Here is a 22,403-nt window from a genome sequence, read left to right as displayed (position 1 = left end):
TTGTAAGATTGTAAATCAATCTTGTAAATTGTCTTTTGCGTCAAGAGCAGAAAAACATGGTAAAAAATAAGGGTTAGTCAATTAAAAACCATTTTTAATCCCCCTTCATGTCATTTTATTATTCTTGCAGCCATATATCTAACAATAAAATTGTAACAATAGAATGCTGTAAGTAAAAGCAAATACTGTACAAGATAGTGTTGTTCAGGAAATGCTAGGTCTTCAATAAATAAAAAGACATGTCAAAAATTTATGGAAACGTTTTGCAAATAGGATAAAAAAATTCTCAACTGCCACGTCTATGTATGTACAATAGACAGACTGCTAATTATATGTAACCTGTGCACTAGCTAATTCTTCAATGCTATATAGCTCTAACTATAGACGAGTTATAAGACAGATTAGAATTGAGAGTGGAAGGTGTGTTCAGAGCAGTAAGATGGTGATAGTACTGCTCCTTCTCAACCTGTAGGGTGAGATTCTTTATACCAATTCCCTTTAATATTGACGCGCCCTGAAATCAGTTATCATGGTAAAAGATTTAGGTTCGTAAGCTATAAAATCACCAAATAAACTGATACATGACCATAGAGATATGTTCAAGTCAATTACCAGATGGCCACCAATAGAGCCGACTCACCTGCTGTACAGTGTGCTGCTCACTGGCTGAAGGAGAGATCTGTATATGCAAAGTTCCACATAGCACGCTACCAGAGTGCCTCCAGAAATGCTGATCTCTGTATGACAGGACGCCTTCCAAAGACAATATCTAAAATTCATTACATTTTGACGATTAGTAAAACAAAATAGAAAACTAATGGTCAAAGAATCATGAGCGATCTATCCGTTCTAATAGGAGACGTTAAACAACTGACCAATCAGTGGAATGCCAGCTGACCTTTGGCCACCAGAGCATTTACAAACAGCACGTAAAATAATCAAACTTATTTATTCTATAACAATTATACAACTGTATGAATGATCTCCACACTGAGATTAACTGAAAACTCAATCACCTTTATTAAATATGTTCCATTTTGACTTCCATTTACTTTCTACTTACTTTTTGTAGAGCTATGGATATATCGGACTGCAGTTCTGAAGGAAGCCGAAGCAGCAAAACGTTTGCTGTGTCTGACAATAAGGGTATGACACTAATAAATATCATCACCCCAATAAAAATGGAACACAGCGGGTCTGCTATATTCCAGCCAAAGTACTGAATGAGTAACGTAGAGATGATAACTCCCACACTGCCTAGAGTGTCAGCGAGCACGTGAAGGAATACACCTGTAATGAATGACACGACAAGCCCTTATGAATAGTTGATAGTATGAACACTTAAAGCAATTATAATTTTTGCTTAAGACAACAGGATGAGTTAACCAGTGCACGTTATTTGTCTCTCACTTGAGCTGATAATAATCGTTTGAGAGGAATATTGGCATTCCTGACCATCTCAGCATGTTCTGTCTTACCTCGCATGTTAGAGTTTCCTTTATCATCACCATGAGAATGGCCATGGCTATCAGCACCGTGTGAATGACCATGTCCACTGTGTGAATGTCCACCACCGCCATGTGTGTGTGCATGGCTAAAGGCAGCTATGCCAAATAAATTGACTAGAAGTCCAAGGACAGACACGACCTACGCAGATTGAAAGAGATCAACAGGAATTGGGTGATTTGTGTGCATGCATGTGGGATGTGCATAAAAGAAGCAGTTAACATGAAATTGTTAGCCTTTGTTTCATAAACGAGTTAACAGTGTTAAATATATAGCATCCACAAATTCTTATTACATTACACAAAAGGATAAGCGGGTGTTTAGCATACGACAAGCATGTGATGCCTTGGCTGTTATGGCTGACACGAGTAAGTCCTCTTATAATACTCAGTATTGAAAACGAACTGCGGTTCAAATGTTTAAACATGCATACACACGTCATGCAGGCTCGTCAATGCATAGGTTCCAAAGTGAAGGTGCTGAGAGATGGGCTGTACACTTTACCCTACCTTAAACTAAGTAAAGTTAACAAAATAACTCGGTTTATAACCGTTTTATTATTTTAATGCTTTATTTCTAATTTTTAATCATCCTCTTTATATTAGGTTACGCAACTGCAATGTTTCAATAACTTTTGAATGTAGTATGCCCTAATATACTTCGGTTGTTGAGTCAGGTAAGACATGTTGAATATCAATAGAAACGATAGAAATAATACTTAATTTATAAATCATGTGTTTAAATTGAAAAAACTGCACTTTGAGTTTTTAAAGATGCATGCACATGTCAAAAAACCACAAGTAAGATATATTAGCCCAACAAAATAAAATAAAAAATAAATAAAAAATGCTCAGTAAATAAAAAAAGTGACATCTATTGGGAACACATTCTGTTACTTAACAAACGTTTGTTCACTACTCATATTGACATGACTGCCGACAGCAGATTGTGACATTGATAGATCAATAATACACAGTCAGACATCAGCGTAAGAAGTTAATCCATTTTGATATTTGCTGTGCATGTCGAGACTGTTATATGTTGAGTATATATTCTTACAAGGGTGCATTGTATTTCATTCGCTACGTTCAGCAGCCCAAAATAACCATAAATACTTCAGGTAATTCATCTAGCATTATGTAAAACTAAATAGAAAAACTGAATTAGACGAAAACTGAAATTAATAAAAGCATGATAAGTCAAAGGAGATTGTTATCGCTCCTCTACCTTAGAAACACTTGAATGGAATATGTATGTTCGGAAGTAGAATAAATAATACAAACATGCGCTGTAACTTACTCTATATACGAGGTAAATTAATTTATATACTTTTTTATTCCTATCTTTTAATTTTACTTTTTATGAATTTTTTATTTTTACTTACAAAACTGTAGATGTTTAAAAAATTTAGGATGTCATATGTTTGAGATTACTTAATACTAAGAAACAAATATCTGCTCAAACTCTACATCGCATGTCGAAAACCTCCAATGCAGAAATGATCACAAGTAAAGGTTCGACTTTATCACAATAGAAATATTCATACTTAACGATTTTACAAGTCAAAAAATGAATTAGTCGGAACAAACTTGGACAAGAGGTTCTCCAGACAGAGATATTACTAGCCTAGTTGGAAGAAACAACTGCTATGCGTAGTGCTAGTCAACCTTTATGAGATGAGTTTCTCGTTAGGAACTCTATAGACTTACTAGGAGCCTGTCGGTGTTGATGTGCGGGGGATGGAGGATACGTGAAGCTGCAGCCAATAAGATGAAGAAGGAAACTATTACCAAAAAGAGGCCATTTATAAAACCTGAGAGCGTCTCTACTCTGTCATACCTGCAATACAAGCAACGGACTAATTTTCATGCAGACACGACATTCCAAGTTACAAATCGATGTCAAAGCCTAAAAATATGGCAGGTCCAACCCGACAGACCTCTTACCAGGGTTACGACCATTACAAAAAAACAACGTAAAATGCTAATATGTAAAATGCATTGCAGTTGACTGCAACTTTTTGACGTAAATTTTTGACTGAAAATCCATGTAATTGCATTAGCAGTGCAATAATCGAGCAATTATACTGCTACAGGCAGTATAATTGCCCGACTAGGACAAGCAATTACACTGCCTGTCTTAGTCAGGCAGTGTAATTGCAATGTGTACTTTTATTGCTGTACAGTACGCCGTATACACGCAATACAATTATTTTCTAATTCGCAGTAAGCAGTATTAGTGGAGTCATAGTATTGCCTACCGCAGTCTGCAGTGCTAGATGCAGAGGAGTGTTGCTAGCACATATTTCGCAGAGCTATAAGCATTAGAAACTTTTGAATTACACTGTATGCATATAAATGCACAACGCAATTTTATGCAAACTCATCACAGAATCAAGTATTGAGCTGACTTTGACTCAGCCACGACACAATCGAATGATATGAATACTGCTCAGACTTGGGTATGAGTGGGAAACAAATTGATCACATGACCATTTTGTATATAATTGAAACGAACATTTATTATGGTTTTAATATATAATGTTAATGAAAACTAGAGCTGCACAACGATTATAAAAATTGATCGCGATTAATAACTGGTCTGAACCAGTTAATCTTCGATTAATCTTGGAATTAATCTAGCAAAAATCTGCATATTCAAAAACAAATAATACAGCTACCTATAGATTAATTATATTTTAGACAATTGTTAGCAGTAGTACATGTTATGTACAATGTACATAAGTTACAATGTAATAATTATTATGAGTATGAAAACTGTCTATGAAAGTCTATAATCAAGTCAGCCAAGAGTTGAGACAGCACAGTTTATTAACATTATCTGAATAAAAAGATGCCCTCTTCCTACATACAATATTGCCAGCTTTAGAGAATAGCTGCTCACAGGTAGTCAGTAGTATTATTTATTGTCTGCGACAGCTGGTGATGATTTCTGCGCGGTAGGATGAAAATTAGTTAAAATATATCTTAATGATGATGTGCTGTAGTGGTAAGCAGATTCTTTCTGGCATATACTGCACTTAGCTTTCTTGTTTACGCTTCCAACAACTTACAGAAATGCGCTATCTAGGGTGGAAGATATTTTCTGCTTTCATGTTCCAATAAAGTGTCAATCTTATATAACTGATATTCTGAAGCTGAAATATGATTGTGACTTTTTTGAAAAATGAAAATACATGTATAATTTACTTGAGGAAGTTTTTAAAAATAAACAAAAATAAACTGTAAGATACATATTAAAAAATACTGAAATCGCTTTTGTTGCTATTACCTAGAAACATGTTCAAACAACTAACAACATGGCCACTTACAGCTAGATCGGCACGGCGCTTGTGCGTTGTATAAAGAAGTTTAATGTTAGCGACTCACTGTGTTTTCATAGTTGAGTGCAAAATAATTGTGGTTGTAATTTATTGGTAAGAAAGTGTTGCTTGTCATAATCTTTATTTGTTAGTAAATTAAATGGTAGTAACCTGCTATGTTAGTATTACTAACTTATGGTAATAAACAATACAAAGGAAAGGAACCACATCAAGATCATCACCTCGGTTGTATTTTAATTGAAGATTAATTGGCCCAACTCAGTTAATCGTTTATTTGTACTGGCCGCGTTAATCGTTTAATTAACGCGATCATTGTGCAGCTCTAATGAAAACACAAAGACTCCAATTTCATCGATTGAAATGGAGATAATGCTTGACTCCATATTCGGAAATGACATAGAAGTTAGAGCGCACGCTCATGAGCTTGCTAAACATAGCATCTGACAATTTTTATACAATGCAGTTGGAGTAAACATATGGTACAGTAATACTTCAACTTACGAGTGCTCCAACGTACGAGAAACTTGAGATACGAGCCAGCTTTTAAGCAAGTTTTAGCACTAACATACGAGCCATGTTTGAGATATGAGCACGTGAGTCAGTTGCCAAGTATGCCGGAGGTGTTTTATGAGAACAGCATCACTCGGTATTTTTTAACTGCTCAGGTTATACTTTTGTACCGTGTTTTTTGTGCGCGATTTTCAGTGCAGAATTATGTGAATTAAAAGTACTGTGTGTAGACCAAAAGTTTGCCAGTAAAATGAACAATAATGTAAAGAAAAAGCAAATGATAACAATTGATATTCAACGGAAAATTATTGAAAAATATGCGAAATGTGTATGCGTGAATGAGCTAGCTCAGCAATATGACAGAAATACATCCACAATTATCAAACAGAAGGATTATATTCAGTGCATTTAGTTTGCAAAAGGACTAACCACAGTTTCTAAACGGTGCAGCGATCTTCACGACCGCTGATGGAGAGACTGCTCAGACATTGGATAAAAGATAAGCAATTGGCCGGTGACAGCGCAACTGAAACGATGCTATGTGAAAAGGCCGGTGCTATCCATCAAAACTATAAAAATAGACATTCGGACAAGTTGGCTAGTGGTCGTGCATTAACCCTTTGTGACGACACCTGTGTTCGTCCTAATCGAAACATGTTGAAAGGGAGACAAAGGCAAATGTCCTTAGATAGGTTTATTTTAAAACGGCCAGCTAGTCGTGAAAGCGAAGCAAAGGAAAAATTAGCTAACCAGCGAGAAACTTCAAACTATGAACGCCGAAGAAATTTTAATTACGTTAAGTTAAAAATGAAAGTTTGCTTTTAGGTTTGCTTCTAAGTTTGTCTGTTAAGACATTGATAAAATCCAGATTTATCAAAGTCAACTGTCGTAATGAAGGATAACTTATATCTCCCTCCCAGGCAAATGCTAGCGTTAGCTGCTATTGTATGTATTTAATTTTACATTTTAATTAATCACATTTCCTTGCATTACTTTTTATTTGTTGCTTTTTGAAAGCATGTGGTAAGTTAGGACAATAACCAACATGTTCTTTCTATTACAATATCTTGTTTTGAGTGTTTTATTTGCATTTTTTTAGAGTATGGAAACCAATCAATATATATTTAATTGTTCTATATATATATAAATTGCACCAACATGCGAGTAAATTGACATACGAGCTCAGTCTCGAAACGCATTAAGCTCGTAAGTCGAAGTATGACTGTATCAAGTTTTGAAGAATGTCTATTTGTAGTATGCATAAAGCAGGTTTCAGTTAATTCTTCGTGGAAATGCGCAGTAGATTGCAGTATGAGCACAGTTGCAGTAGCGGCAAATGTCTACTGCGCAATAAAAAGTTGTAATGCACTGCAAAATTACTGCGAACTGTACTGCGATGACGCAACGCAGTTCTAACGCATCACAACCTTGGCTGTTACTCTAGATTTACTACTTTTAGATGGATTAAAACTGTTAGATATCATTGGCAGCTCACCCATAGGAAAATGTTCTTGTGGGCTTCCAGCGACTCATGACAGCGGCATATAGCCCGACCACCAGAGCTGAGCAGTCAAAGAGCATGTGAAAGCCATCTGATATAAGACCAAGGCTATTCGTCCACGCCCCATACGTCAGCTCCACAAATGTAAAACTCTGTCATAAAAAAGTACCTATAATAACATGTTTGTTGAGCTAACAGCAATAGCATGTATTTGCAAATTATAACTTGAAATAACAAAAGACTGATGAATCGAGTGGTTCATTTGTGTGAACTTGAGGCTATTCCTGTTTTGATACATTTTAAACATAAAACTTTACTATAGTTTGCATCGTCAAGATCGCGACAGCTCACCAAGTTTTACACACTATCTAGAATGGATATCAAAAAGCTAGAGAGAAACATAGACATAAAGAACGGTGATTAATAAAAGAGTTGCGACAGATACTTTACAACATCAACCCACCGATTCTCACCTACTGACCTTCTGACATCAATCAGAAGGTGAGAAAATATGAAACAAAAATTTTATAGCATTTTTGCTTATTAATAGCTTCAAAAGAATTTCCATATTAAACTGTTTGCACTAGTTTTTTTTTAATGTGTATGGCAAGCATTACTTAACCATATTGGGATGCATGCCAGCAAGTTTCAAATTATACAGCACAAGATATGGAAATGAAGGAACACGAAGGAATCAATAAGCACCTGCAAGTACATCTGACAAAACATATTCTGAAGTGTCGTCTCCAAAGAATTGTGCCATGGCAATTATCTTGTTCAATAGATGCGATAGCAAGAATGGGAAAGCCACGGATTATATATGCCGCCAGATTATAATATCACATAATTACAGTAATTACAGTAATGAAAACAATTACCGATTGTTAAAATTGAACACCATTTAATTTTAATCACTCTCAATGTCCCTGGCTGCATTAGGATTGCTGTATAAAATTTGGAACCAGAAATAAGAGCCAAACGTAAGTGACAAAGATTACTCAAGACAAGAGAAAGAACCTGGCAGCGATGGCGCGAGCAAGTGACACCCGACACCATAGAAATGCGACAAGCTCTCACGAAGCTGAAGTGTCAACCAGAGAATGTGCGGTATAAAAAGTGAAGTATGATAGGCTCTTCAAGCATTTATCAACTTCTGTCTGCCAGAGAAGCATGCGAGTTATGTCTGCCAACGATTACGTGCGTTTTCAGAGATCCATACGGAGGTGCATAATCAGAACGGAGAGAGAGAAACGATCAGCTGAGTTCCAACTAGCTCTCATCAACCAGAAAATAATGGACCTACAGCAGCGAAGACGACGAAGGTTGCGACTCGGACTCAGTTGTTCACATATCGAGATCGCCTGCGGCGTAAGACGAGTCTACATCGCCCTCATACGTCAGAAAGAAAGAAAACTTGCAAAACTTTGGAAAGATTTAGCCTGAGAGCCTACTGACCCACCACCAAAATGGCCTTTTTCAAGGCCACCCATATTGCAAGGAGTTGAACGTTCTTAAATAGGGCGTGTATGCTGTCTCTGCTAAGAGATCAGCCCAGGCGCAGAACTTAGTTGAAATTGGCTGTAATACGCTAGCTGTGACATTCCTATTGCTTGCTGACTTTGTTTCAGATGATGGCCAATCACGATAAAGCTCACCCATTTGCTGTGAGCATATGAAGCCAAAGCACTTTTGACCTCACATTCCGTCCATTTGAATAAAAATATCTTAACTTGCTCTCGCCTGCGCGTGTCTTGAACGATTCAACAGATGTTTATCACATCAGCACCATACCATACCATCTTACAGTAACCTGGTAAGTCAACTTACTCAACTAGTCAAGTTTAAAAGTACTAGAGCTCAGAATATTTTTAGTACAGACCATATTAAACCGTTATGAGATCTCTTCGCCTATTAAAACTGTTGATGCATATGATGCATAGTGCTAAAGCAAATATTTTCACAAAAAATACTTTGTTAGTAAATACTGAAGATAATTGCATTAAAATCATTACTATTTACATTAAAAGAAATACATTATAATTATGAAACTAATGTGAAAACCTAAATTATATGTAAAAGTTACATTAAGAAAGAGATTTTCAGAGTTATTCTATCTTAGAGTTATGCAAACAGAAGTGCAGGCTCGTCAATGCATAGGTTCCAAAGTTAAGGTGCTGAGAGATGGGCTGTACATTTTACCCTACCTTATACTAGGTAAAGTTAACAAAATAACTCAGTTTATAATCCTTTTATTGTGTTTAACGTTTTATTTCTAATTTTCATCATCCTTTTTATAGTCAGTTACGCAACTGCAACACTACAAAAACTTTTGAATGTAGGATGTCCAAATATACTTTGGTTGTCAAGTCAGGTAACAACCATTCAATTGATGTTCAACATGTCTTAACACGTTGAACATCAATGGAAATAATACTTAATTTATAAAGTATGTGTTTGAATTGAAAAAAAACTACGCTTTGAGTTTTTAAGGTGCTCAGTTTATAACCGTTTTATTATTTTAATGCTTTATTTCTAATTTTAATCATCCTCTTTATATTAAGTTACGCAACTGCAATGTTTCAATAACTTTTAAATGCAGTATGTCCTAATATACTTCGGTTGTTGAGTCAGGTCAGAATTGTTGAACATCAATAGAAATGATAGAAATAATACTTAATTTAAAAAGTATGTGTTTAAATTGAAAAAACTGCGCTTTGAGTTTTTAAAGATGCATGCATATGTCGAAAAACCACAAGTAAGATATATCAGCCCAACATGGTGCTCAGTAAATAACAAAGAGTGATGTCTATTAGGAATACATTCTGTCGGTTAACAAACGTTTGTTCACTACTCATATTGACATGACTGCTGACAGCAGATTGTGATGTTAAAAAAGAGATAAATATTAAATAAACGTTGGAAAATAGATCATTTTAAAAAATACTCCAACTTCACATTTCCTAACATATGAATTGCTTAAAACTAGTTTCTAACCATCTGGTATGAAGATGCTTAGTCAGAGCATGTTATTACTGTTTTTATGTTGTTATTGTTTTTATGTATAACATACGAGGTTGAGTAAAAGGAAGTAGAAGATGCTCCTCGAGTCCCTCTCCTCGAGGACTTGTCGTACGCCACTTCGTATGACTGAGAAAGTAGAGTGACCAGACTTGTGCGTGTGCTCCTCAGGAAAACTGTATAGAGGCTGACCGGCTGATGAGTAGCCGACAATGCTGCCACGACTCTGCTTGTTCGAGCTCGTCAGCGTGGTGGTCGCTGAAAGGTAAGAGACAATCAGTTACTCCATAATTATCGACATATATCTCTACATGATCTCTACGTGAGCTCTAGAGTTCCAGTGAACGGTTCAACTCGAACATATTAACAGAACAGAGATAAGCAGATACATTACAGCAAACGATAATACATTTACTTGAAAACCATTGACCTACGTATCCTACGACCTACCTACCATATTCACCAAAGGAATCCAATTAGGAAATTTATGTATTGCTGTCAAAATGCTTTGCTAAAACTTTGACAAAAGCTGTAAGCGAGTACGAATAATCTTTTACATGACTCATTCATCAACCATCTTTAGTGGCTTTTCATAATTTGTGAATTTCTAAACGAGTCATGAATATAGCATTCAGGATGCAAGGCTCATGAATAATGATCAGTAGCCAGAATGAAACAACTGATATCGAAGGAGTAGTGGCTGAGCAGTGTCCTACTGTACTTCTATGAAAATGGCTCTATGTTTTTACTTTCCTTGTAAGATCTATTAGTAGATCTCATACCTGGGTGATCAGGCAGGTTGTTGAATTCTTGTAATTTAAATATATTCATTTTCCTCTTAGTTTTGTGTCAAGATGTTAGCACTAAACCGCTCAGAAAAACTTCCAATTATTACTCTAATCCTGTAATTATGATTGTTGAAGATGTTACTGTTAGAAAGAAGACTGACATTGTCTGCAAACAGATTGGTTAAAAGGCTAAATAATTTTAGGTTAAGTTTATCGTTCAAACAAGGCAGTATAAGTTAAATTTCTTTGGAAAAGAAATCAAATGCTTTCAAAATCGAAAAGTAAAAAACAAAGTTTTCAACAACTATACCGACATCAACGGCAGCAAATAATTAAAAAATTTAATGAGAGGACATTTGAATATCTTTACTTTTTTTATACCAAAGTTGAAATCAGAAATTAATCATGCAGTTTTGTTTGTAAAATTTGTTGATTCAATATTTTTCTAGACTAATTAAATTACTATAATTGATTAACATTATTGCTAAAATTGAAATAGTACAATAGCCGCTGCAACTCAGTGTGGTACCTTTGTTTTTATATACCAAAATTAGCCTTAAAGTTTGATAGCAGCTGATACCTTGAAATACAATTACATGAATTTATGTACAGGTCAGAGGGTTAGAACATGTCCTGCAATTGGTGTTACATGCAGCATCGAAATACTACCTATACCCACAGCTTTCCTTTCAGCCATAATTCTTTGGCAATCTCATACCCACAACTCACAACCACAACTCCTACCCTACCCACAACTCATGCCCACACTAATACAGCCCATGTTTAGCTTTATCTAATCTTTATTGTTTATTGATTACAAATTTAGCCTATGACCTACAGCTAGAGGTGGAACGAGACAGGTTTTTTAAGTTCGAGACGAGACTCGAGACAGTGTCTTGCAAAAATTCGAGACACGAGACAGTAAAATAATGTGCATTTGGTGATGATTTCACTACACAAGGACTAGCGTACTTAATATATAAAATTGATAAACCTCCTTATAAATTGAATTTTCACCTGATGTTACCAATTTAAATACAACATTTAATTGCGATATGCATGTATTTTTTTGTAACTAAAGGTGACACAAACAGCTCTAAAATAGCGAAGTTATATATTTCTAAGAAATTTGAGCTTGATTGATACTAATTATTATAAACATATTGCTTTGTACATGTATATTTGTTTTTAGTTTTGTTTGTGTATTAACTGCAGTATGTGAATTATATTTAAATTGTACTCATGAAATTATATGAATTACTGTATATATTCTTATATTGAACTAACGATAATATCATTGTTACTCGAACACGGACTATGGTCGACACGGCCTTTAGTTCGTTTCTCCGTGTACGGGCAGGTTTTACCCGCAATTGGTAGTATACAAAAGAGGCCTGAATTTTATGAAGGGCAAATGGTGTTTGGACACGATACAATAAAATACAGATATTTTACCCGCAACAGTCTTATTTATTAAATCGTATTATCCGGAAGGTAATTGGATACGACCCGGTATCTGTTTTAAGGACACAGAACCGGACTACAATATATTAACAGGGCCGTTGTCTGGACTACATGATTAGACTCGGCGGCCAACACAATCAATAACAACAGTTAGTAACAGACCTGGTACGTATAAGTTTAAAGGCAGTTGCCCGCAATTCATTACAATATATGGAGTTGTTGTCACCGCGAAAGCCATGTTTTAAAAGTCGTGCGCAGGCGCTTCAGTTCTATTTCCTGTCTCGAGTTTGGCAATAGTTAAGTCGAGACGAGACCGATACGAGACAGGTCGATACTCGAGATGTCTCGTGTCTCGTTCCATCTCTACTTACAACACTAATTAAATTTCTTATGAAGGAAGTTAATAATGCACTCACATAAAATGTTAATTTTTTTGCTAGACATGTCGTTATTTTTGCCTGAAATGCTAACCATCAACACAATTTGGTAAGCATAATAAAAAATGTAGACTTTCATGTTATAAATAACAACTTAATATGTTATTTCATTGTAACTATTTAAAAATATCCAATTTTCAAAAGCAACAAAATAATGAAAACCTGCGTCTACTAACAACCGTTTTTGCGATGCAGTAAACCAGGTTAGTTTAAATAATAAAAAATTCCTTCATGAATTTTTCAAAGCTAAAATTTTTAATGGACCAAGTCCTTTTTAGGAAAAACAAATTTAAAAAATGATATAAACAAATTAAACAAAGCAATAGAGTCACCATAGGCACTAATACGCTGGTAGTTCCGGGCACCGTGAGATATAATCGTGTATAGTCAGTATGTGCACAACTATTCCACAATGCTGAGGAATGTCCCGGTGGTACAGTTAGTAGCACGCTCAGCTGCAAATCGGGATATTACAGTTCAATTCCTGCGCAATGCATTTTTTTCTAGCGCCTTCAGCATGCCTTCGGACAGACGGACGAACATGGCTCTTATTATAGTAAAGATTACCTACCAATAATCATGAGTATAATAGAGAAGATAACTCCACCAGAGAGAAGATGATCTTCGGTAATCATTTCCTTATATTTAGTGAGAGTCGTTAATGCCTCTACAAATGGATGGCTCCAGACGAGACTCAGGAGCAATCCTGCAGCGAATATAGTCAATGAACCTGTCTTGGCCACCTGCAATAAGCTGAGCCGTACACTAACTGTTGGCACAAGATATAGATTATGCCGTATCTCCTTCATTTCACCTTCCACCAGATTCTATGATACGCTAATCATAAACTGGAATAATTTAGGGATCATATTCATGCCTAATATGTAAAGTAAAGAGTGAAAAAAAACTGCAAAAAAGATACTTGAAAAAGGTTTCACATAATTGTCAAAACAGCTAAAGTGCCCAAGTTATTAACACTTATGCAGTTTACACGGTTACTCAAATCTGATCAGGTGAAGCTCGAAATAACTTTGCTCACACATTCTCAGATGACAAGTGTAGGCACACAGCAGTACCTTATGACAGCTGTATGTGAAAGTCCCTAATAATTTAGAAACTCTTAAAGCAGTTTGACAATAATCAGGACAATAATCATTTCTCTAATAATTATTATTGGAGAAAAGAAATGCTTCAGTTCCAGTTGAAACGTGTTTCATATCTGAGCAAGATGATAAATTAGGAACAATTTTGAAACGCCTTAAAACTCCGTTTGTTCGCTTGTCATACCCATTCTGACTATTCTGCTCGCCTGCTAACAATTTCAATAAATATTTAATATTCAATGACCTTGGCCTCTGGGTTAAATAATCACAAGCAATTGATCAAGGCTGAACTAAGTGAACACAGATGAACTAAACCAGTGGACACGTCTGACACTCGGACAGAGGCTAAGGGGACATAAAATAATGAGAGAAAGTCTAAAACAGGAAATAGAACAAATGGAGAGTGCACCAACCTGCATAGGTTCGAGCTTGTTGGAAGCGACTGCCTCTACATAATAGTCGAGGAGAAATACGGTGATTATGACTAGAGTAAATGGGAGGAGGCCATTGCTGAACGCTATCCATACGCTCTCCTGTATGCGATAAACAAACTAAGTGAAGATCACAGTGATGAAGAGTAGCATGTCCTATCTCTAATAGCAATTGACAACCGTAAACTGATAATAATACAGGTAGCAACTGATAATAATACAGGTAGCAACTGATAATAATACAGGTAGTAACTGATGATAATACAGGTAGTAACTGATAATAATACAGGTAGTAACTGATAATAATACAGGTAGTAACTGATAATAATACAGGTAGTAACTGATAATAATACAGGTAGTAACTGATAATAATACAGGTAGTAACTGATAATAATACAGGTAGTAACTGATAATAATACAGGTAGTAACTGATAATAATACAGGTAGTAACTGATAATAATACAGGTAGTAACTGATAATAAGACTGATAATCACAGAATGAATACGTTCGATAAAAATTATCCAGTTGGGAAGAAGTTTATGTACACAATAGAATTCTAAAGTTCATAAACTAAACAGTAATACAATATTATGGTTTGACCAGCCACACAAAATTAGATATTCCTAGTTAAACTACAAGCATTTCAAATTCGAATCAGAAAAATATATTCTCACAACCATATGAAACACAATAAACATTGGATTAGACCATGTCTACACTGTGTTAAACACAGCCCACTTTGAGTTAGTGACCACCCACGCTCAATTAAACAGTATCCATTCTGTGTTAAAAAATCTCAAAACTGTGTTCGTCATCATCCACATCATATTAAACAAAGTCAACACTGTGTTAGAAAATGTCAAGTTGTGTTTGACAATGTTCACGCTGTGTTAAACAACGCCCATACCATGTTAGGCATTGATTACACTATGTTATACAGGTACACAGTGTTACACAATAGCCACACTGTTGAATAATAGTGATCCCTCTAAAAAATGTCTTTACGATGTCTGCAAGATATTAAACCAGCAACAACATATATATATATACACTGGATTCACCTCATCCGTTGAATGTATGAAAAGAGCCCAAGGAAGCAGCATCATAGTTGATAATGCTGTAGATAGAGCATTCACTCTCTTTGCACCTCCGAGATCCAAGGCCAACTTCTTGGACTGGTTGTGAAAAACTACGCTGGCCAAAAGTGTGACTGCCAGTAGAACCACACCACCCTGTCGTGAGAAAAGCAGAAATTGTTGAACATAGGCTACATGTTGAGCCACAAGTTATTATATTGATGAATTAGAGACGTGTACAAGAACACCTGCTAGCACTTGTTCTCATGTGTAATAGTAAAAGTGCTATGGACTCTCATCAAAGAAAACTTAACACCAAATGTATTACAGATTCAAGTAAAACTTTTGTCACATTCTAATCTACGGCAAAACAAAACACAAATTTTCCATCCTTTGTCTGGTCTGCCTTTCGAATCAGCGACCTATAAAACAGTATATATGGGTGAGTATATAGCAGAGCTTGAGAAACGTGGGTTGCTTCTATATGTCTAACGCAGATCAAATTGGAAATTTCATGTTGTTTATTTTTATATATTACACACAAGTTTGATTAAAAAGGATGAATTGTCCAAAATTTAGCGACTTTTGCTTTTGTCTTTGAAAGGTCGCACCTAAAGTATGAGTAGGCAATGGGCGGGGAACCCTTCAAAGATCAAGCATGATGACTGCTTAGCTCACTGCAAGCAAAGACTGTGTGTTTTTAAGAGCCATTGTTGTACAAACAATGTCTCTGTGATCTTGGCTGGACATATCTGAGTCCAGTGGCAGGAGAACCTTGACTACTGGAGACATGCCGTTGCAGAGAGATACTAAAGGTTGGATGCCGTTTCTGTCACCCCTGGCGGCCTCTTTTGGGAATGGAACCCTGTTCACAGGTCAGACACTCCAGGCAACAAGACCACAGCAAAAATACGGCCACTTCATCAGAAAGCATCTCTAACTATATCAGTAACGAATTGAAAATAATAGTAGTAGAAGCAGAGAGCTAATGACAGACCTAAACACAATATAAAATTCTAAAAGAATGACAAGATAATCATACATTACCAACTGCTCAAAGCATTGCAGTTAAGCCAGTTGAAAGTTAACTACATAGTACTAGTAATAACTGAATGATTAAAGGTTGACTTGAAGAAAAATTCACATTACGGTTATTTGGTATCATAAGATTCACAATGTCTTACTCTGTTGTGTTGAAGGCGCAAAATATATGGGAATGAGATTACAAGCTCTTAAAAGCTCAAAAACGAACAGTTAATCGCAGCCACACGACACCGCCGTAGTTTGGATTCGCTTTCCAAAACGGCTCAATGAGACGTAGTTGTTACAGGATAGTTTCTGTTTACACTTTCATGCGACCTCATTCGTCGAAATATTTTCACAAATATACTTCACGCATTCAATAAAACCATGTCTATTGTTCTTACGCGTCTATTCTATCGTCATTGTAATGCTGTCACTTTTGAGCACCGACATCTTATAACTTACCGTAAAAAATCGTTAAACTTTTTAACCTTAGCTCGAAGGAGTACATATCATTGTCTAATAATCATGACGAGCCTGTTGGTCACCTGTGATAATCGAAAAGTGCTGCAAAAATTATTTGCGAAGTATTGGGTCACGTGATCAGATTACGATTTGACGATTGAATAATGCCGAAACAAAACTGTAAAGTAGCGAGCATCTATATTTAATGCGGGGACTTCGGTAAAACCCGAAGTGTTTGTTATAAACTAGTGTTACGATATGTTTTATAGTGAGCTTTTTATTGGCCTCTCAATACACGTGAGAACATCACGTGACAAGACGATAACCAAACTGTAATGACTACGTCAGATAAATAAACAGATTCTAATCTACGGCGGCTTTTTGTTTTTGAGCTTTTAAGAGCTTGTAATCACATTTCCACGTATTTGGCACCTACAACACAACAGAGTAAGACATGGTGAATCTTTTGCTACCAAATAACTGTAATGTGAATTTTGTTGCAAGTCAACCTTTAAACAATATTCGATGAGGAAGAGGACGACTTCTGATGAACATCAAGGGTTCTGCCTCTTAAATATTTTTACGTGTTACATAAACTTTGCAGGTTTTACACACTCTTTCAACGCTATAGCTATTATACACTGACAAGCCAATTCCAATAAATACCTTGTGATCAGAGAGGCCACTCCAGGTGAGAAAGTGATAAAATGTGTGTTTAATTATTCCGTTGTGCTGACCTTCAGGATGAAACGACTCTCCATCAGATGCATCATAGTCATCATGGTCAAAAAAGAGGATTCCAAAGATGGCAAGTAGCAGAAATATAGCCCCTCGAAACTGCAATCCATTCAACTGCATTGAGCCACGAACACTAACAATGTCTAAGGTGGATGTATGCATAACTTGATTAAAGGGTGCACAACTCCTCATTGCATATATAGCCAAGTCAAGCACTACAAGGTTTAACCTCAGCAAATTCCACTGCTAAAATGGCGGTACCCGTGATTGGCAGAGAATTATCAATTGACAGATAACAACTTCATTAGGATACCGAAGAGTCTGCTGTCAGGCTGTGAATAAGACACAAAATAAATAGGCTTCTACCTCAATTGTAATAACTTCATGTCCTGCTTTGTATATACTTGAGAGAAACGCATGCTAGAGAGCTGCTTTAGTAAAAGTTGTTTTTTCCTTAAAGGTTGACTTGAAACAAAATTCACATTACAGTTATTTGGTATCAAAAGATTCACCATGTCTTATTCTGTTGTGTTGTAGGGGCAAAATATGTGAAAATGTGATTAAAAGCTGTTAAAAGCTAAAAAAAAACAAACAGTTAATCGCAGCCATCACAAAAACGCCGTAGGTTGGAACCTCTTTATTTCGTGAAATGAAAGGCCAATAAAAGGCTCAATATAAAACGTTTCATGGTAGCACTAGTTTATGACAAACACTTTGGGTTTTACTGGAAAGCCCATATCAAATATAGCTGCTCGCTACTTTACAGTTATGCTTCAGTTTGGTCTAATCATCTAGTCGTAATCTGATCATGTGACCCATGTGTTTTTGCAGCATTTTTCGACTATCACAGTTGGCCAACAGGCTCATCATGTTTATTAGAGGATGATTTGTACTCCTCCGAGCTAAAGTTAAAAAATTAAACAAATTTTTACGGTAGGTTTTGAGATCTGTGCTCAAAAGTGACAACATTACAATGATGAAATGAACACGTAAGGACAATAGATATGGTTTTATTGGATGCCTGAAGTATATTTGTGAAAATATTTCGACAAATGAGGTTGCATGAAAGTGTAAACAGAAGCGATTGTGTTCAATTACGTCCCATTTGAGCCTTTTTGAAAAGGGATTCCAACCTACGGCGTTTTCGTGATCGCTGTGATCAACTGTTCGTTTTTGAGCTTTTAAAAGCTTGTAATCGCATTTCCACATATTTTGCCCCTACAACTCAGCAGAGTAAGACATGGTGAATCTTTTGATACCAAACAACTGTAATGTGAATTTTGTTGCAAGTCAATCTTTAACAAAATTTATTTCATGCATTGCCTATAAAATAAATGGCTATAATCAACTTCCATACTAAATCACACTAAACTTTATCAACTGGTCTACATAACAGCAGTGATCGAGTCAGCTAGTGAATCAACAGGAATATAAACTAACCTTGGAAGGACCCCCGATACTTTTAAAGAGAGCAGCGGTAGCTGCTATAATAACCTGTGGACTTTGTTCAAACACTAAGATAGTCCTTAGCGGGCCGCACAGACTCAGTCCGAACAGCCAGAAGAGATTAAGGAAGCAACTAATAAAGGCATGACGAATGAGACGGAGCAGCTGTGCCCTATGAAGGCCACGACACGCCGGCCTCTGAAGGAGCAAAAATCCGGCAGCGGATCTGTAGGAAAGACCAAGGAGAATTCAGAGACGATTTATAAACCCTATTGACAATGTTTACGGCAGATAACTTATAGCACAGCTACAGACATACATATCTAGTCAACGATAGTGTTTTATGCCTCTCTATATAAAAATAAACCATAAATGATGACTCATCTAGCAACTGAGAGTCATCATAAAGTAAACTTCACAGACCATAAAAATACAATGATAAGCAATGAAAAAACATTTTATTAGCAGGCCTCCAAGACAACAGTTTTGAGAGTTGTCTCCTACTTTCCTACCAGTGACTCTACTGGTAATCATTAATCATATACTCTCTGGAAATCTGTTGACTGCTTGGTTCTGTTAAAAAATTATTTTGGTATTTATCTTTGTACAAAAAATACAGATACTTTTTTTGTAAAAATTGCACGATTTTATGGATATGGTAAAATTATGTTTACTAAAATTGAGAGAAGCATTACACGAACAACACTGCTGTGAATTATGATCACCAGAAGTTTACAAACCAGCTACTCGTAGTACAAGAGACTGTATCATATTATCTCATGTAGATATACAAGGAGATATAACTTCTATTTGTTATAAACAAATCGTAGATTTATTGTTTTTAGCAAGATCTTCAGAGTTTAAAAAAATTAACTTATGTCTAACCTAGTGTGCTTTGTTTGTTAGACTAGTTGTCAAGCTGGTCATAGACGTAGCTACAAAATTAACAACAGACTAGAGGCTACGACTGCTGGTATGCAAAGAAAACATAACACTAACCAATGAGTGTCAGTAACTAGTCTAATATATCACACCAGACCGGCATATATACACATTTTATTTCAGTCAACACATGATGACTCTACAGAATAGCAATTACATCTCTCTCCGGTAATATAAATGATTTACCAAAGTTTACTGAATCCACTTCCATAACAATCTATATTAAGCATTCAATTCACAAGATTTGGTGTGCATCATGTGATGTGATGATCATGTGATGTGATGATCATGTGATGTGATGATCATGTGATGTGATGATCATGTGATGAACACATTGTATATGCAAGTTGATGATTTGCTGTTTCTAATTCAAAACATAACAAACTTCACCATGTGGATGATTTTTCCTTTAAGAAGACTTACCCAGCTTTGACAATGAAAAGGAAAGGAACTATATGAATCAGCTTTAAAAGATCATATGTAAGGTAGAGTCCGAATGCCTTCAATGTCTTTGTGAGAATTAGCAATAGTGAGTACCAGATAGTCCTACAAAATAGTCAAAGTGTAGAAATATAAAACGATAGCTAGAGTTGGGACGAGCCAATAGAATGATAGCTAGCGTTAGGACTAGCCAATAGAACAGTAACTAGAGTTAAGACTAGCCAATAGAACGATAACTAGAGTTAGGACGAGCTAATAGAACTATAGCTAGCGTTAGGACTAGCCAAAATTCTGTAAAAAAATAAGCATCATACAACCATTAGAAATAATATTCATATAGAAAACATTATTATATAATCCTCTCTCCCTACTCATGGAAAAGACAGTGCATTGAAAAGATTAGTTGCTAGGCACAATGCTGGTATACCTTTGTTTCGGATATATTGTTGTTGAAGGGAGAATGCCGTCTTCATATCTAGGACTGGGGCTCATTCTACCTTCACAAAGTCTCCAGTTGTGTTGACAAAACCAGCTGAAACAGACGTAAAACAGTGTAGCTATAATTGTACATGAAACCATGTAAGAATAGAACTAGCCGATATGATATTATGCTTTGAATTTACCAACTATTGTTTGATGTGCAATTTAAGAAGTCAAGAAACATCCACAAATGACTAATGGCGGCTAAAGAATTGTACCCAAGAGGCATCAAAGTAAATTGTTTTTGCATGTTTACCAATCATATTGATACTCTTGGGCGCAGACAAAATAGTTTGGAAAAAGTAAAAACAGAAAAGTTACAGCAGTTTGCTTTGTTGGCTTAAACCCCATTGGTCAGACTCTGACGATAGATTTTTTGTTCTAAAGACAATACATATACATGAATTTACAACTTTAGGACAATAATACCAGTTAATAGAGATTACACGGGATGTGAGCATTCTAGCTACAAATATCCTGAGTTTCTATCAAGCTTAGGCATAAACGAAAAATCTTTACAACACGATAACACACTTATTTATTGTGAGCCTACGTAGATATGCTATAAAATCGGTTAGCTAAGGTAAAATATTCCTAAAACAGGTATTGTAATATGATTCTCATCATAGTCAACTTTCACCCTACAATTTAAACCATCTGTCACTCACACAATACTCCATGTTTGTAGGGGGGCCTATTGTTCTATTCGTCTGCTCGCACTCCATACTTTCATGTTTTAAATCTGGCACAGACAGTTGATAGGCTTCGATGTTATGCGATACTAAACGAAGTACAACACAATCATACATTAACAATACATCAACACAATCTTACAAGTATAGCGCCGTCAAAATTGAATAACAAAAAACTTTGTAGTTCGTTTCGTTCGCAGTTTACTTCATATTTTCGTTAACTACGATATAGTCGAAGGTCCGACTCTTGTCGAAGGTGATAACAATACCTGACACAACAGAAACGTACAAAAAACTAAAACTTAATTAACAAGGTATTTCGTAGTGAATGTCTTAGTACATTAGTTGCATAGCTACTGAACAGTTGCTATCAGGTGGTGTTTCTAGTGCAGACTACAATACTTGTCACTAAAATTACATAGGCTAAAATGCTAAAAGAAAAAATTGCTTCGTGTGCGAAAGCTGTAACGATAGTTACCCTTATCCTCAATATAAACATCAGGGCACTTCTCGTTGTAATCAACATTAGAGTTAAGTTAATAAATTGAAAACTTGTTTCAACATATTTCACGTGGCGTTGCAATGTCAACCGTATATACAACTTTCTCTTCCCACTAAGTCAATTTTCAAAAAGTTACAGTGCGTAACGATGCTTGCACTGGCGATGTCTTGGACAATATGAACTCTTAATCAAAATACCAGTAGAAGATAACTCCGCGAAAATTAAACCAAAATAATCACGGTACTATCTCTGCTGATGTGACGTTGTTGTTGTGGATTCATATCTCATATTATGATATAAGAGTATGTAGATTTAACTAACGCAATTAAATTTAATCTAAATTAGAACTAATCGTACTTTAAAGTGAACATAAATAACTCCCACTTCTGAGGCAAAGATTTTCCTAAGTTTATCAAGAGTGTGCACGCAATGATATACAGCACCCTATGGGGGCTGTAAACCATCGGTGCATGCTAAAAAAACTGCCAATTGCAAA

At 35.9% G+C, this 22,403-nt stretch overlaps 1 protein-coding gene across 1 annotated transcript; it reads right to left on the bottom strand.

Annotated features, from left to right (window-relative positions):
- Positions 1–101: 101 nt before the first annotated feature.
- On the bottom strand, positions 102–22,012 carry LOC137392438 (proton-coupled zinc antiporter SLC30A5-like). Its single transcript, XM_068079007.1, has 15 exons — positions 21,884–22,012; positions 20,661–20,765; positions 20,216–20,338; positions 18,845–19,076; positions 17,333–17,503; positions 15,164–15,334; positions 14,084–14,203; positions 13,139–13,310; positions 9,931–10,136; positions 6,855–7,012; positions 3,216–3,345; positions 1,479–1,647; positions 1,064–1,290; positions 641–769; positions 102–514 (listed from the first exon to the last, which is right to left on the bottom strand). Exons 2-15 carry the CDS (start codon positions 20,723–20,725, stop codon positions 365–367), a joined length of 2,223 nt encoding a protein of 740 aa, XP_067935108.1. The 5' UTR covers positions 20,726–20,765; positions 21,884–22,012; the 3' UTR covers positions 102–364.
- Between the last annotated feature and the right edge of the window lie 391 nt (positions 22,013–22,403).

This window comes from Watersipora subatra, chromosome 1, assembly GCF_963576615.1.
Source record: "Watersipora subatra chromosome 1, tzWatSuba1.1, whole genome shotgun sequence".
Lineage (NCBI taxonomy): Eukaryota > Metazoa > Bryozoa > Gymnolaemata > Cheilostomatida > Watersiporidae > Watersipora > Watersipora subatra.
Note: the sequence above shows the minus strand (reverse complement) of the source record. Positions and strands in the feature narration are given on the sequence as shown.

What these genes read in the sequence shown, in the direction of transcription:
- LOC137392438 (XM_068079007.1), bottom strand. Translation starts at nt 20,725, where the DNA reads ATGAGCCCCAGTCCTAGATATGAAGACGGCATTCTCCCTTCAACAACA. An exon ending in ACAAGCTCGAACCTATGCAG is followed by an intron (nt 13,311 to 14,083) that starts GTTGGTGCACTC and finishes AGCTTATTGCAG; the next exon opens with GTGGCCAAGACAGGTTCATT. An exon ending in ACAAGAACATTTTCCTATGG is followed by an intron (nt 3,346 to 6,854) that starts GTGAGCTGCCAA and finishes CTTGTATTGCAG; the next exon opens with GTATGACAGAGTAGAGACGC.